Genomic DNA, 16,725 nt, shown 5'->3' with positions numbered 1-16,725 from the left:
CATATAGTTGGAACTTCCAGCAGCATCCTTGAAGATTGTATGCATGTGTATAAGCGAGTATACATACATATGTATGTGTATGTGTGACTGGATTTGTGCTGCTTTAAAGCTTCTCCAGCGTGTATGCCAACTCCGCTGCCGGCAACAGCTTTGACCGCTCCGATTAACCGAACTGGCTGCCTAAAATGACGCTACCCACTTACACGCTTACACCCATACATACATACACACGCTTGCTCGCTTTACTGACTTTCATTCATGCTTATTATATAAACGTACATACTTACATATGTGGCGAGCTGGCCGCTTATATTCTTAATTCATATTGTTTTTGTGTTTGTTTGTTGTTTTGTGTTTTTGTATAAATCTTACTGTTCTAAGTTCTGTCGATCGCTGGCGTTCATTCCAAGCTTTTCAGTTGCGCATCGGGCGTTCAACCGGACGGACGGTTTTCAAGTTGCTCAAGAATAACATAAGTAAATAAGACAAAAGACGCGAAGCGTAAGAAAAAGACGAAACGGCAAAACGCTTGTAGTTCGCGGTAGCTAGTCTAGTGGCTGATAAGTATAAAACGCTTGTGCAACGGCACCAAAGCGCGCATTTGCATGTTAGAGTTGTTGTGACTAACTGTTTGGTGAATTAACCGTTGTGTTTTTTGTTTTTTTTTTAATAATAAAAATAACGAAAAGTGTGTGTTGCAGCATCCTGCGCAGGTAAATAGAAACAACAATAAAAATATTTATCTTCTCTGTTTACGTTTAGTTTCATTCTTCTAATGTCACATTCACTCTTTGTGGCAAACAAGCATTGGGCAAGCTTTTTGAAAACTGCGCCGAAACAAAAAACATGCACTTACACATAAATATACATACATACATACACACACGGGTGCACATGAACGCGAAAGTTCGGTTATTAATAAACGCGTTGAAACACCTGTTTGAATTGTGCAACTCACCGAGAGGCGAACACTGCGCGCTAAAATTATGCAAGTCAACTCACTTGTTGTTTTGTTTTTTTTTGTTTTTCGGTTTGCTTTTGTTTTCGCGCTAATTTAAGTGTAAACTTCAGAAGAGAATGTCATGGAATCGGTGATATGAGCGTTTGAAAATTGACCCATTTTTTTTAGTACACACTGTATGAACTGTTTGCTGTATGTGTGTGGATATGTGTGCAGCAATAAACCTCACCCCATTTTTTATAAATAAATTATAACTGGATAGTTTAAATATACAACGTGTTCAAATATATAGTATGTATACATTAGAGGGGGTCGATTTTCTCACTATAAAAACGCGAATTCGTGAAATGTTCTACGGATCACTCTGATCACCTTTACCTAAGAGTTATGAGTCTAAAACCAGTTTCGAGACTGCGATTTTTAATGCAAAATTTAAAAAATCCGAAAAATCGGTTGTATGGAAAATATGTGTTATCGCTAGCACGAAACCGTTTTAAGACCCATAGCCTCTTAGGCAACGTTTTTCAGTATGATCCGTAGAACGATTCCCGCAGACGTGATTTTTTCCTATTTTTGTATATACAGTATATGTTTTTGTATACATACATACATATGTATATGTATATGTATGGTATATACAAATAACTTTAACCGAGCTTCGGCGTATAACTAAACATACTTATGTACATACATACCTACTTATATAAGAACAGGGACTGCTTAAGTGGATGAACGGTAAATAATTGGGGCTCAGATATTCACCAACCTTCACTTTCAAGGAACCAACCAAACAGCGCATTTGAATAACATACATAAGTATGCATGTAGATGTATTTCAGTGTCCTCCAGTCATAACCGGTAAAATCGTGTTAGGACTAAAATAAATTCTTTTTCAGCACACTTAATCGATCATAAGTCATAAAGCATGCTTTGAACTCATAAAACAGATTAAAAATATCAGACCTCGGTAAATCAAAGGTGTGCAAGTGTGTAACAAAGTTATTGTTGATATTGTAGTCACTAAAATAGTAACGAAAACTGCCAAGTGGACAATCCTTGGCCGTATACAAATCCAAATAAGTATGTATTAATCACTATATCCCTTGGTCACTACAATATTATAAAATTCCCTTCTTTTACAGTAGAATATTTGCATTCTTGCATAACCCGATGAAACTGACGACTATTGATTCACTTAACTGTAATTTTCTAAAAATATATAGCATATATAAGTATGTACATATGTATATGGATCGAGGTTTTGCGAACTCTCCAAAGTTAGTCAATGGAATTTATAGTTCGCTTTGAGTATAACACCAAAGATAAAGAAGGCATAAAAGCTTTAGATTTCACTTTCTCAGAAGCCAAAAGCTTTAGTGTTTATCAAATAAATAAATAAATTTGATTTTGCCTTACAAGGTATTTGAACTCATGACCCTTAAAGCTTAAACCCTTAAGTCAAGTCTTACGACTACTCAATATTGAATTTTTCCAATAGCCAGAAGCCACTAAATTCAAGTCTTAGGTTTTCCACATCTTGTGTTCTACGCCAGAATATCGGAGTTGTGAATCGTATGCATACAAACGTACATACATGTGTATGTTATTCATATTTTTGACAGAATTTTGTAATGCAATACCTACTCCAAATTAAAGTCTGTTTTCGTTGCAGCGCATAACCGTATACAACAAGCTCATACTTATAAATTACATAATTCCACAACTAAGCGCAAGTGTGTATCAACGACATAATTATAAACAATCCAAGCAATCAGTCTATAATTAAAGGAAAAAAGTATTGTTTTTGCTTTTTAATGTAGAAAAAAGTAGAATTTATTGAAACAGCTGTTATTGGATAATAATCTTTAATCAATATTTGTGAGGTGTATTGGAAGTTATACATACTTATATAGCCTTTGCTGGTTCGCAATATACTTAAATTAGAGTTCTAGAAGTACGTAGAAATTTTAAACTCAACGTAAAGTTCTACACTTGGGTTTGGAAAAAAATCTAACGGTGTTACATCACACGATCTTGGTGGCCAATCGACCGATCAAAATGTGAAATTATTTGCTCATCAAAGTGTTTTCTCAATAAATCCATTGATTGATGCGATGTGTGGGAACCAAATGTCGCCGAGATCGCGAGCTTCAATTTCAGGCATCAAATAGTCGGCTATCATTACCCGCCAGTCGCCATTGACGGTTACGTTCTCATCGGCATCATTTTTAAAGAAATACATATGTATGTACGGATGATTCCACCGGCGCACAAACCGCACCAAACCGTTGTCTTTTCTGAACAAATCAATGGCAACTCTTGAATCTTTTCTTCATCCCGAATGCAGCAATTTTGCTTGTTTACATACTTACCAATTGAAACAGAAATGAGCTCATAGAGTGAAGCGATGTCGATGTAATTATGTACATACATACATATGTACATATATTTTCTTCACTGCGTGAAACCATACTTTCTTAAATTTTTTTCAGACTTTTTGTTCGTTCGGGATTTTCTTAAATTTTGTTTTTTTTTATGTTTTTAGTAAGCATAAGTAAACTAAATTATATTATATTATTATAATTATAGTTTTTAATTTACCTAAGCTTTTCTGTGCTTAGGCAAAAGCGGTTGATGTTATTGTTTTTAAAGTAATAACGCGACTAAATTCCGTTTTTTATTAAAAAAAATAAAATAAAACATTATTTTCAATTATAGTGTAAATGAAATTAAATTAAAAAAATAAAAAATATATTTTTTTCATATTTCGAGCTTATTTTGTAGAGCTCACTAACTTTCAAATGTTGGCTAAATGTGGTTTGTTTTTAATTTTTATTATTTTTGATAAATAACCTGTCATTAACTTATGTATTTCTAAATAAAAAATTTCTATACCGCAAAAAGTACCGCTACAAAGTGTTGTCAAATATGCACAACACTTGAAAATTGGGTGGTTTGAGATAAATAAGAGTGGAAAAATGCAATAAAAATATATTTATGAATATGTACTTACAGGTATGCAGTGATATTAATTTATTAATAGGAAATATTTAATGAACATACCGTTATAAATGCATTAGTAGCGACGTTCAAATCATTACACATATATACATATGCATGTACATACATACATATGTGTATGTATGCTTCGACAATGACCAAATTGTCTCTTAGTTTTTCCGATATTCGTCTGAAATTTTGCACACACTCTTTTTTCCACAACAAGCTGCTCATTTGTGAGAAACGCCGATTTTAAACCATTAAAGGATATACAGTAAAATTCCTCATAACCGGACACACACCATCGCAGCGATTTTGTCTGGCTAAGGGAGCTATCCGTATATGAGGGCTTATCAAAATGAGTGTCTCAACTGTATTCTCCAAGTCAGAAGCAGCAAATCAGAACTATGTTTCTATTGAACTAATAATTGCGAGCCCAGGTCGGACAGGAATGAATGAATGACAATTAACATACATACATACATGTGTATGTACATACTACTGAGCTGTACTACTGTAAGTTGGTAGTACCGTTAGTGAATCTATGCTAAATTTCACGTCAAAATATTCATTAGTATTTGAGATGCGCATCGTTTTGTGAGGCTCTAAAAGTGAATTCTTCGGTTTTTACTATGTCTGAATTTATTGAACAAAGGTGTGCGATAATGTACTATCTCATACTGCATTGGTTATTCGTGATCATCTCGCTACATTTTCAACTAATATCGTGCCGCAACCGCCGCATTCGCCTGATTTACCTTCGTGTAACTTCTGGCTATTCAGCAAGTTCACTTGACCAAACCGAGTACACCGTTTTGACTCAATTGAAGATATAAAAACTGAATCGAAGAAGGCTCTGATGGCCATCACGACGGAGGATTTTTCCAAGTGCAATGATGACTAGAAAGTTCGTTGGCATAAGTGTATTGCAGCAGGAGCAATTGATCACAGTAGTGTATCAATATATATGTGCATATGTACATATGTATGTATTTGCATATGTAATTGCCGTACAAACTGATCGATCGAAATTAAGAACTTGAAATAGTTTGGTTGCAACCGAAGTTATGGATTTTTCTTGTTTTTTTCTTTTTTTATTTGTTTTGCTATAAAAATCTTCGTCCTCATTACTTCATTTTGTTTGCATACTTAAATAGAATTAAATATTAAGCAGAATAACGGCAACCGGGTCTGATAATAGAATATTTGAAGTAGCATTTTCACTAGTCGAAAACATGAATTTATTATGAAAGTAAAAGTCTGTAAATAATATTAAGAACCCATTGAGTCACAAAAAAAATATTTTGGTTACGAAGTTCTTAAAAGAGCAATTAAACGTATATTTCATCACAAATAATAAATGAAAAAATTACAAATAAGTATTATAATATAAATTAAAAATTAAATTCAATGCTAAAATAAAAAAATTTCCTTTAATAAATCAATAAATATTGCACACAAGTTGCTATTACTTTATACGCAACTGTAAATTCTCACGCTCTGATTTATGTACATATGTATGTATGTGCATGCAATAAACATAACAGATAAACACTAATAATAACTACCGAACGATTAGCGCATCGTTAAACTATATACATTCATACATATGTGTGTACATAGTATGTACGTTTATGTATGCGTTCGCATGCTTCTTCGTTGCAATCACTAAAGAAATCAAACCAATCAGGTTGCTTATCGGCAAATCACACCTTCTGCCGGGCAAACACGAGTTATTGCCATGCGTGCGCATAGTACCAAGCAAACATATGAATACACATGCATACATAACTATATATGTACATACATATATACCTACACATATAGTATACATATAGCGGATGCTACACGCTTATCGTCGTTACTGATTTTCGGCACTCGGATGTTTACTTTTAACTCGCAGCAACAACAACGCACACACCCGCGCGCACACATAGTTTTAGTCTACTATTTACTGATCCGCGTGCACTGATTTGGCCACTTTCTCTCTCGGCTGTATAAAGACTTTGTGTATGCATGTGTATGTGTGCACAAATGGGTGGTATATTGCGATTATATTGCTGTGCCTACGTGAGTGGTACTCGAGCGTCATGCGGTGCTAGCAGTTAGTGACATTATCGCCAAGATGTCATCTTGTCCATTATTTGTATGTTTGGCAAAACGACAGTGCGGCGATCGCAGCGCCAATCTCGTGAGCAATCGTTCATTGTGTTGCCTTGTGTTTAGTTGTGCGCTTGTCAGCAAAATTTATTTATGATTCTACGTGGTGTTTACTTTAATTCGATCACTTCAATTGTCATCGTTTGTTAAAGGCACTTACAGGCATACACATGTCCATATGTATGTATGTATATGTTCATTATTCTTCTGCGTAAATACATCAATTTAGCTGTTTCTGGATACGTGCGCCAGTTGTTTGTGTAAACAATTACTCAAATGAAATATTCAATTGCAAAGTTTGCGATCGACGACAGCAAGCCAAAGTAAGAAACAAAAACGCCTAAACGCTATTTTTATACGCTCCCAATCAATGTAAGCGCAGTGCGAGCGCAAATGGCAAGCAAGAAGCGCCACTGCAAAAATTTTCCTTACAAACAACAGCGTTCGAACTATACTATATACAATATATGTATGTATGTACATGTATGTATGTGAATTTATGAATATTTTTACATTCCAACATATTGAAATAGTGCCATGCATACTTACAATCAAGGCAGCTTGCGTGGAGCGCTCCGTTTGCCACAAGTGAATTGTGGATTGCTCTTTACTCGCCGCTGACTTCACAAATCGATTGCGTTCCAATGCTCCAATTGAATTCAATTAAATATTGAACGAGATGCGCACAAATTAACCGGCCATCGTCATAATGCAGGCAAAATAACTGTACACATTTATTTTTATGTATGTAAGTCAGTGTGTTGAGTGGCTGTAATTTTCACAGCACTGTAAAGTTAGGGGCAATCGACCTGCTTTTCAGCAACTACATGCGAAAGGCAAATTTCAAATTATTTTAGAAATTGTAAAATTTTCTTTAAATTGTGGAAATATCGAAATCGTTAAAACTATATTAGGGCACTCACAACTTGTCATAAAGCAACGTCAAATCGTAAAATCATAAAATCATAAATTTGTAAACTTGTTTAAAAAAATTATTCTTGCAAAAATACACTGGTGTGAGTCGAAGTGAGCACTTAAATTGAGCTAAGACAATGTTTGTCAAATTTCACTAAATTTAAGTGTGTCGATATACACACATACATATGTATGTATGTACATACTTACATACTATATACAATCTGTTAAAATTTTAATTAGATTGGTTCATTTAAAATATATGTACATACATATGTATGTATGTATTTATGTACATTGTATGAATTCACATAATCACAGCAACATACGCAAAGCATTGATTAGGTGCCAATCTTTGATGAAATTAGCGCACTTTTCTTAAATTATATCTGTATAAGCAATTCGGTCGGCAACAGCGCAAAATTATAATAATTTCAAAATATCAATATGTCGTCAAAAACGTAAAAGTAATACATTAGCAGTAATTTATTAGTTATATTTATTTTTTTATAAATTTATTTCCAAAAAATAATAAGTTCTCGAAACAAAATTAAAAAGCTCAAAACTGGGCTGAAAAATCTTAAATTAACAAGCGCTTATGATTTAAAATGAAAAAAATAATGATTTATAATAAGTAAATAATTAAAAACGTGTCAAAAGTAATGGAATATAGTATAATAAATTCTTGTGTAGCAAAATTCTTAAATCGAGAAAGCTGAAAGCTAAATTTTGTTTAATCGAAAAGTAGTTTTAAGAGTCACAACTGGTTTGATATATTAAAACACTGACCAATTTTTTGCATATATAGATAGTTAATACCTTTATTAATACCAGACTAAAATTTTAAATCGATATCTAAAATAGCTTTCGAGTTACAGGCCTCTAAATTGTAGCCGCTTTGTTCAATCATTTCAATTTCCCGCGCTTGCAGCTGTGATTACGCGGTCACAAATGAACCGATCATAATCAATTTTTTCTGCATGTGCTGTATAAGCACTACAAACAATAGCATAATCTTTTGTTCTGATCAAAAATCGAATTTTGTCTAGTTGAAAATTAAAAGAAAAATTTTGAGTAAAATTAAACTTCTCATAAAGAGCGCCACAATTTTTTCAATTAAACATTTTTTCGAAATATCTCCTGGAGAGAATTTTTTTTAAGATTTCTTTTACGGAGAATGCGGGTTCACCGCAGCAGTGGAGTTTCCGGAGTCGTTTTCTGACTGATATTTCAAAAAAATTTACCAACGATATGTGTTTCAATAATATATTATTGTAATATTTGAATGTACACGTAAGATCAAAATTAATCCGAACAGATCTATGTATGTATATAAACTATTCAAGCAAACGGAATCATTAAGAAAAGATTTTCTGGATTGGTAGAACATTTTCTTATGTTTGTATGAAATTAACATGTCCGGCTCAAATTTGATCTTGCATGTATACTCCTTCAATGAGTTGCCTCGCGCTTAAGACCTATTACAAACAATGGTTGGTTAATAAAAATGTGTTGCTGTTATTGAAGTGCAACCAACCACTTATCAAAACATTTGAAGTACAGTTCATGGATGGAAATACATATGTACATACATGTACATATCGTCACTTGAAATGCAAAATAACGTAACAAGATTATCGGAAATTTACAGTGGCATGAATTAAACACGACATAAAATGGAACATGAGTGAAAAAAATTTTTAATATTGGTTAAAACTGGTTTATATCTGAGCGCAGAACCTGAAAATGTTGGACATAAGTATAGTATGTAATAGTATGTTTGTAATTTGAAGTAGTGAAGCGTAATCAATAAGACACTCAATTTCGAATTTTTTGATGATACGTTATTTTGCATTTCAGGTGACGATATGTACACATTGGGCGGTCATAGTTCTGAATTCCTTCTTATACCTAACCATAACCGATTTTGGGTGAATTGCTAGCCTCTCTAATGATGTTTCTGACTCTTCATGCTGTTTATATAAATTTTCAATATTTCTTGTGGATTTAACCCCAGCAGCAACTTCCCTTAATGGCACATGAAGTTTCTTGATAACCCAGAGCCACTTAGCTGCAATGCTTTCGACTTTTTGGGGAGCTGAAATAACTTTTAGCTCCCATCAGCAATGCTCGTGCAAGTCACACAACAATAACATTGAAATCACGTGATGTAATAAGCGTGAAATATGTCAACATATATACATATGTACATATGTACGTCATGAGAAAGTTCGCAAGGTACAAGGTGCAAGTTCAGCGCCAAAAAGTATTGTTTATGCGGAACCGAAAATAAACACATACATATGTATATCCTCTTGTGCATCATCTTCGACATACACTTGAGTAATTATTTAACATATTTATGCATGCACATAAATACATATGTATTACCCACTTGGACGAGCCCAAAAAACAGTAACTGAAATTATTCTTTATCATGCATGTATGTATGTATGTACAAATGTATGTCTGTGTCACATGAATCAAGGCAATAATTGTTGCGCTCGCTTGAGTAAATCGCAATCAATGTGAAAGATTTCAATAAATGCTTATCAATTTAATTACAATAACAAGTTCAATTACAAACATACACACAAAGCCCATTTTATTTCCTTGCCTTTGTGGCTTTTTTTATATATTTTCCATGCGTGTTTTTCGATTTATTGCTTTATTGCCCTTTTTGTTGTGGTTTTACTGCTATATTTGGCCGAACAGCCGGCAATTTGAAAGCGGTAGCTGTAAAGTACTCGTGCGAAATTCCGGAATTCTTACTGAAATCAAGCACATACACACACACACACACGCCATAGCGGCCGGTGTGTTGTTGCTGTGTGTGTCGACATGTGTATATTATGATTGTTGCTTACGTCAAATATGTCAAAATGACAAAATCTTTTTCGCGTATCACCGCAATGCATTTGTTTGTTTTCAGTAAAGTGTTTATTGTTTTTGTTTTTTATTTCCACTTTTCCTCTCGCTCTTGTTTGCACGCATGGAATGCTCCATTCTTGCGCTTCTTTGGAAACGCATAATTCTTCTGATCGGCAGTCGGAATTAGTCACCTTCGAAGTGCGCTCGATAATTGACGCCGAGCTTACCGTTAACACGAGCACACAGTTATTCAGTTACTTATTGGCGTTGAACGGATTAGGGTCGTCTCTGTCGGAGCAGTGTGAGCGTGCAAAGTGACCTCTTAAACCTCAGCTAAATTTCTTTTAAAAAATACAAGTTTCATATATTTAAAAAAATATATATATTGTCTTACAATGTAAGTAATCGATACCGAATTTAAAAGTTGTTGCACATAAAAACTAATTATCATTAAAGAGGGGGAAATTGAAAGAAATAAATCGCAGTGTAGCCTTAAATGTGTTGTCACTCACGATTGGTTGCCTCCTACATAAGCTACTTATAAAAAGGCGACCAATGGGAGTGCGATTTGCTGACTCGATTGCGGAAACTGCCAAAATGGTAATGCAATCAGTCAAAATTTGGGGAAGTCATTTGAATTTGTGAAACGCAGAAATCTGGAGTTCTGCTAGTTTACAGTGTTGATCTTGGTCAAAACAAATACATAATATTAATAAGAAAGTATAGAATAGAAGGTAAAAAATTAGCATTGGCAGTAACCGTACTGGTCGTAGGAGAGGACTTATGGAAATGGAAATGTTGATCACCGAACACAGTCCGCACTATTTGTAGGGCCGGCAAGTTAGACAATTGCCTAGGATTTAAGAATTTTAGCACGACATTTTGGGTAATTTGGTTCAGGTTGAAGGATTTTCAACATCAAACCTGCTAAAATCCAAATTAATGGTAGCCTTGCTTTCTTCTTCTTCGTAGACACCGCTTACTCGGTTATAGCCGAGTTTACAACAGCACGCCAATCGTTCCTCCTTTTCGCTATTTAGTGCCAATTGGAGATTCCAAGTGTAGCCAGGTCCTTCACCACCTGGTCTTTGTCTGAAACCTCGTTTGGTATCAAACGGCTCGGAGAGGTTTTTCCCGATCCTAACGGAGCTTTTGGTATTGCTCAACATCAGCTTACACAGCCGTATTAGTTTTGCGGGAATACCAAGTTCAGACGTAGCGACATAAAGCCAGCTACTTTTCGTGCTGTCACAGGCAGCTTTGAAATCGACGAAGAGGTCGTATGTAAGTCGATCTTCTTTTCACGCGTCTGTTCCAAGATTTGGCAGATGGTGAATATCTCGCCGTTAGCAAATTTCCAGGCCTAAAGCCACACTCATAATCAGTTTGTTGACGGTGGACTTTAATCTTTCACACAGTGCGCTGCATAGAACCATATATGCGATGCCTAGGAGGCTCATCCCACGGTAGTTGGCGCATATTGTGGGGTCTCCCGTTTTTTTGGATTGGGCAGAGCACACTTAAGCTCCAATCGTCGCGCATACCGATAGCCTTGCTTTGTTCAGGCTCTAAAGTAACTTTCTAAATTTACTCGCGAGCGTTCACATAAAAGACTTCGGGACGTAACATGAACTTGCCTTTCGCCAACAATAACTGACACACAGTGTATTAATGTCCTAAAACAATTTCGACTATCCATATGACTATATAACCGGATTATGAGCACTTTTTTATTAGGGGCAATACATCTAATTCACTCTAAAGAACTCTAAAATAATCAAGGTAAATTCTTTCTCCTTCCACGAAAAGATCGCCAATATTCGTTTTCTAGAAAAAGGGTTTATTTCTTCAAATCTTTAAATTTGTCGGAATTGCACAACATAACTTTTTAGAATCCCTTTTAATACTCCATTCGGTGGAATGTTACCATAATCCTCTTTTAGTTACCAGCAACCTGTCGCGCAGTGTAATCAAAGACAATAATTTTCTCCTTTGGGTGTGGCACAGCAGGGTTTCTTTTGCATCCTTATTTACTTCTTTTTCAATTAAAATTAGCTCAAAACCAGCAGACAAAAGCAATCGCGATATTACAATATTTGAGTCACGGTTTTCGAACTAACTTTTTATTATTTTCTTGCTGTAAGTACTACATATGCATATGCAATATACAAAACGCGTGCGCAAATTCACTATATACTATGTAAAGTATATGACGCAAAAATTGTTTATTTCCACAGTTCGCAAACGTCATCATTTTAAGCAATTATAATGCATGGCCTGTGGAATGGCGTTATTTAAAGAACTGAAAAGATTGCAAAATTAAATTTCTTAGTGTAATTATTGCAAAAATAACGTAAATGTATTTGTGTGAAAACTAAAAACCTCATAAGCGCAATTTGATGATTTTTGAAAATTCTGAAAATGAAGATACGCATGTGTATATTCAAAAACCGTAAATAAATTTTGGAAAACTATTTTTTAAGAACATACATATATACATACTATTTGTATATTTATGAAAAAAAGAGTATGTACTGTAGGCATGTTTGAAAAAAAGTATTCCAATAACATTTTTTAAGCCCACTTTATTATTTAGTGCATGCAGCAAACGCAGTTGTCACAAAAAAAATACTGCCAGCATTGCATTTAGTGGTGCATTAGCCCTTAAAATAAAACGCAAGCGTGTTAAATTTAAATCCACGCTTCGTTTAAGATTCCCATTCATCACCATTTTCCACGAAGAATTTTAAAATTACAACAGGTTCGCGGTATTGTAAACAAGTGTGACGTTTTCGTTTGTCAATGACTCATTTTTGTGAATCCCACATTAAAATCTCACGGAAAAAGAAATTTAAACCATCTGGATTCTCTTAGTTTATTTATAAATTGCATGACTAAAGTCAAGAGAGATGATAGACTAACTCCTTTTATGTTTTTTGGAAGTTTTGAAGAAGTAAACAAGTCTTCAAGTGGTTCTTTAGAGTGTGAGCAGATGAGACTGTGGAATTCCTTTACTTTCTATATTAAAAATAACACTTTCGGCATAGAAATCGTAAACCGTCATCGATTCATTTTTTCTTCAGTAGTTTCTGCTCTACTCTTTTGACAAAGATTAGCTAAGAAGACTTCATTAAATATCCTTTCGGTGAATAGTTCTTCCTTGTTAGTATATTTCTATATTCGAGCTTTGATCGTTTCGCCGCTTGCTAAATTTAAGCAATTCAAATACAGTTGCAAGCTTTAAGGTTTATCATATAGGTAACGTGGTCTTTTTCAGTGTTTTTAGATTTACCGTATAAAATATAAGCTAACCTCTTACAATTAATTACACTTAAATAACAAATTATGGTTTTATAATAAAAATAACCTCAAATTCAAACGTTTTTCTCTTTTTATTCTTCCAGAATTTTCCACAGTCCTTGCCAATTACAAGCATTTTTACAACAACTCATTTACTTAAGTGCGTTTATTATGCATTTCTGACATTAAAACGCTGCCAACAAACAACAACAACAAGTAGTAGAAACATACAGCATCGCAGTAATGACTCCCGAATTCTTGAAGCAACATATTCAACGCAACAACAGCAATAACAGCATACACAGCAATCAGCACACAACAACAAATTACAACAATGACAACGATAGCAGCCGGCTGTCAGCGTCACTAACATCCGCCACCACACCACCACTCACACAAGCGCACAATGCCAGTCTATATATGACGCGCAACGATGCCAATAGTATAGGTGGTTACACGCCACCAACAAGCCCAGCGCCACCGGCCACACCACCACCATGCACACCGACGCTCAATGCCCACGTGCGCAGCAGAATACTCGGCGAGGCAGCGCTGGCACAAATGCCCAAAGCGACGCCCACACCACCCACAACAGCCGGCGACATCATTGGCAGCGTGTTGGGCGATTTCGGCATTTGGCAGTTGCGTTCGGTGCTCATACTCTTTCTGTGCAAATTACCCGCCTCCTGGTTCATGGCCTGCATAATTTACACAGCGCCCGAAATTAAGCCGCCCACGCAGTATCACTGCGACGCGGGTGAGCTGACTGCGAATCAGTCGGTAACGGCGAATCAGTGTTACGTGGTGAATTGGAGCGCAAATGTGGCGTCGAATGGCACCTCGACCGGCGAGATGCTCTCGCAGAAGCCATGCACGCAATTCGTCTACGAAGACAACTTCTACTCGTTTGTCATGCAGTACAATTTGGTGTGTCTGCGTGAGATATTCGTGGCCTGGACGCAGTATTGGCATCTGTTCGGCGTGTTGGTGGGCGGTGTTATCGGCACCAAAGCGATGTTGAAGTAAGTAGCACACAGTTGAGAGAAGGTGCTGGCAGCAGCAGTCGTTAATCTTGTTTTTATATATTCTTACAGACTCAGTCCGCGCACAGTCTACATCATTGGCGCGGTGCTGCAGATTATACTGGGTGTGGTCACCGGCTATTCGACCGATCTAACCATGCACTGCATCTTTCGCTGTCTCGCAGCTATTGGCTGCGCGATGATGTTCACCTCAGCGCAGGCAATCTGTAAGTAACAAGCGCACTTCATAACGTTTATAACTGTGTCTAACGCGTACTTTGGCTCTCATTAGTTGTTGACATAACTGGCGGACGCTATCGCACCGGTGTCATCATACTCTACGACACATTTTGGTCGCTCGGCGTCATACTGCTGCCGGGCATTTCATCGTTCTTCAACAATTGGAGCCAACTCTATTTGGGTATTACATTTCCTACCGTGATTCTGCTATTTCTGCTGCAATGGACACCAGAATCTCCACGTTGGCTGTTGAAGAATGGCAACGAACACGACGTCTACCGTGTGGAACGTATGATACGCAAAGCTGTGGACATCAATGAACGTACATTCCTCATACCCGACGATTTTCGCCAACAAATCGAAAAGCTGCGCGAAACTCTGCGTTCCCAAAAACCGCCGGCCACTTGGCTGCAGCTGTGGCGCGGGCCACGTGCCAAGCACTACATGCTGGCGGCGCACGTTGCACTCGCTTGCTACATTGTGAATTATATGGGCATGCTGTTGAATTTGCGCTCATTCGGACGCGACTATCGCGTGCCGAATACGATAGCGATGGGTAAGTGAAAACGTTGCGCATTATTTATGAAAGCTCGCATGCTTAAAGCTTTTCTGCTTCACAACTTTTAGGCGTGGCTGAGATCGTTGGTTGCTTCATTGCTCTACACTTTGCCATGAAGCAGGGTAAGAAGAAATTTGTATATGCTGGTTGCTTCAATATTGTCGCCGGTCTTATCGGTTGCCTCGGCTGGACCTTTACGCACGCGAATTGTAAGTCTCGCTTTACATTGACAAAAGCTTGTTTTAGGAACCTTTATTGAACTATCTTCTCTTTTCTTTCATTGTTTGTGCAGTGAATCCCGACTTCAAAGTCATACTCTGGATGCTCATCGCCCTGGTGCCGAAGGTCAGCGTCTCCTGTGCGCAGTCGCTAATGCAGGGTTGCATGGCCGAAGTAATGCCAGCACATAAGAAGCAACCTTTTGCTTTCTCCGTCGTGACCTTTGCACGCATTTGGCTGTTGAGCGCGCCATTCATCAATCTACTCAAAAAGACCGATGTCGCACTTTCGCTTACATTTTTTGCCGTGTTAACGGTAATTGGTGGCATTAGCACCTGCTTGCTGCAGCCGCCTCGGCAGAAAAATACAGCTAATCTGACGTTGTCAGAGGCGATCGGTAGCGATGAAGCGAATAAGAAGGAGCGTTCCCCGTTAACCGCCACTGTTTGGACGGTCGAGGGCGATACGAGTAATACGCGCCTATAAGTAGGTTGCGCCATTCACTATTATTCATGTGTATTAATTGTATTATTTAGTTAATTTAGCGTGTGCCATCGGAAACAAAGTCTTCCCTTTAATAGTTATTCATATATATATATGTACCATATTAATAATTAGTTTGTAGTGCAGCTATTACTGTTGTTAAAGATATTATTGTTACTCGCATACATTTAAAATTAACAACTAACCTTAAAAATTAAAAAAAAATGTAGTTTAATAAATCTGTGATTAACAAAGCCATAACAATGTATGTGTACATACTTATATACAAAAGAAATTTCTCGCAAAGTTAGACAAGCGCAGTCCCTAGGCAATTTTGTTTCCTAATCTGCTAATTAAAATTGTAAATTAATTAATTGTACTTAAGTTTTAATTACGATTACTTTTATTAGTACCACATTAACGACACGAGCACTTTGTTTTCATATACAAGAGTATATGTATGCATTCAAGAACCGATTTATATCATATATATTAGTAATATAAGACAATTATTAGACAGTCGCATACGAATGTACATAAATATATGCACTTTAAAATACGAATTCGACTGTTAATTATTCCGAACTTTTAAAAATATTCGAGACTTAAGTTTTCGGTGGAGCCGAAGAGCTTTAAAGCTCAGGAGCATAACTTTTTATTAGAACATTAAAATTCAATTTAAGATAAAAGGTTTTCGTTGGAGCCGAAGAGCTTTAAAGCTCAGGAGCACAATTTTTATTCGAGTATCAAAGTTCAATATAAGATAAAAGGATTCAATCAAATTAGGTTTGATGAAACCTGAGTAGAGTGAGCCACTGAGTGACAAGCCTCTGCAGAAAATTGTTTCGGTTACTCAGTTCAAACTTTATTAAGGACGTATACAGTTTTATTGTTGTATAAATGACCATAAATGTTAGTATTGCTGTGCTGATGAAGCAGACACATTTTTTCAAACAATACTATGGAGGTGCAACCGAGTTGACAACTCCTGACCT

At 36.3% G+C, this 16,725-nt stretch overlaps 1 protein-coding gene across 2 annotated transcripts; it reads left to right on the top strand.

The window, feature by feature from the left end:
* Positions 1–432: 432 nt before the first annotated feature.
* Positions 433–16,293, top strand: LOC120782466 (solute carrier family 22 member 13). Of its 2 annotated transcripts, XM_040114757.1 has the most exons (6): positions 433–713; positions 13,312–14,229; positions 14,302–14,456; positions 14,522–15,025; positions 15,097–15,237; positions 15,321–15,733. In XM_040114757.1, exons 2-6 carry the CDS (start codon positions 13,451–13,453, stop codon positions 15,731–15,733), a joined length of 1,992 nt encoding a protein of 663 aa, XP_039970691.1. In that variant the 5' UTR covers positions 433–713; positions 13,312–13,450. The 2 variants fall into 2 exon arrangements, with proteins under 2 accessions (XP_039970691.1, XP_039970692.1); XM_040114758.1 differs by lacking the exon at positions 433–713 and having other exon boundaries at positions 13,451–14,229; positions 15,321–16,293.
* Positions 16,294–16,725: the final 432 nt, after the last annotated feature.

Source organism: Bactrocera tryoni, chromosome 1, assembly GCF_016617805.1.
Source record: "Bactrocera tryoni isolate S06 chromosome 1, CSIRO_BtryS06_freeze2, whole genome shotgun sequence".
NCBI lineage: Eukaryota > Metazoa > Arthropoda > Insecta > Diptera > Tephritidae > Bactrocera > Bactrocera tryoni.
Note: the sequence above shows the minus strand (reverse complement) of the source record. Positions and strands in the feature narration are given on the sequence as shown.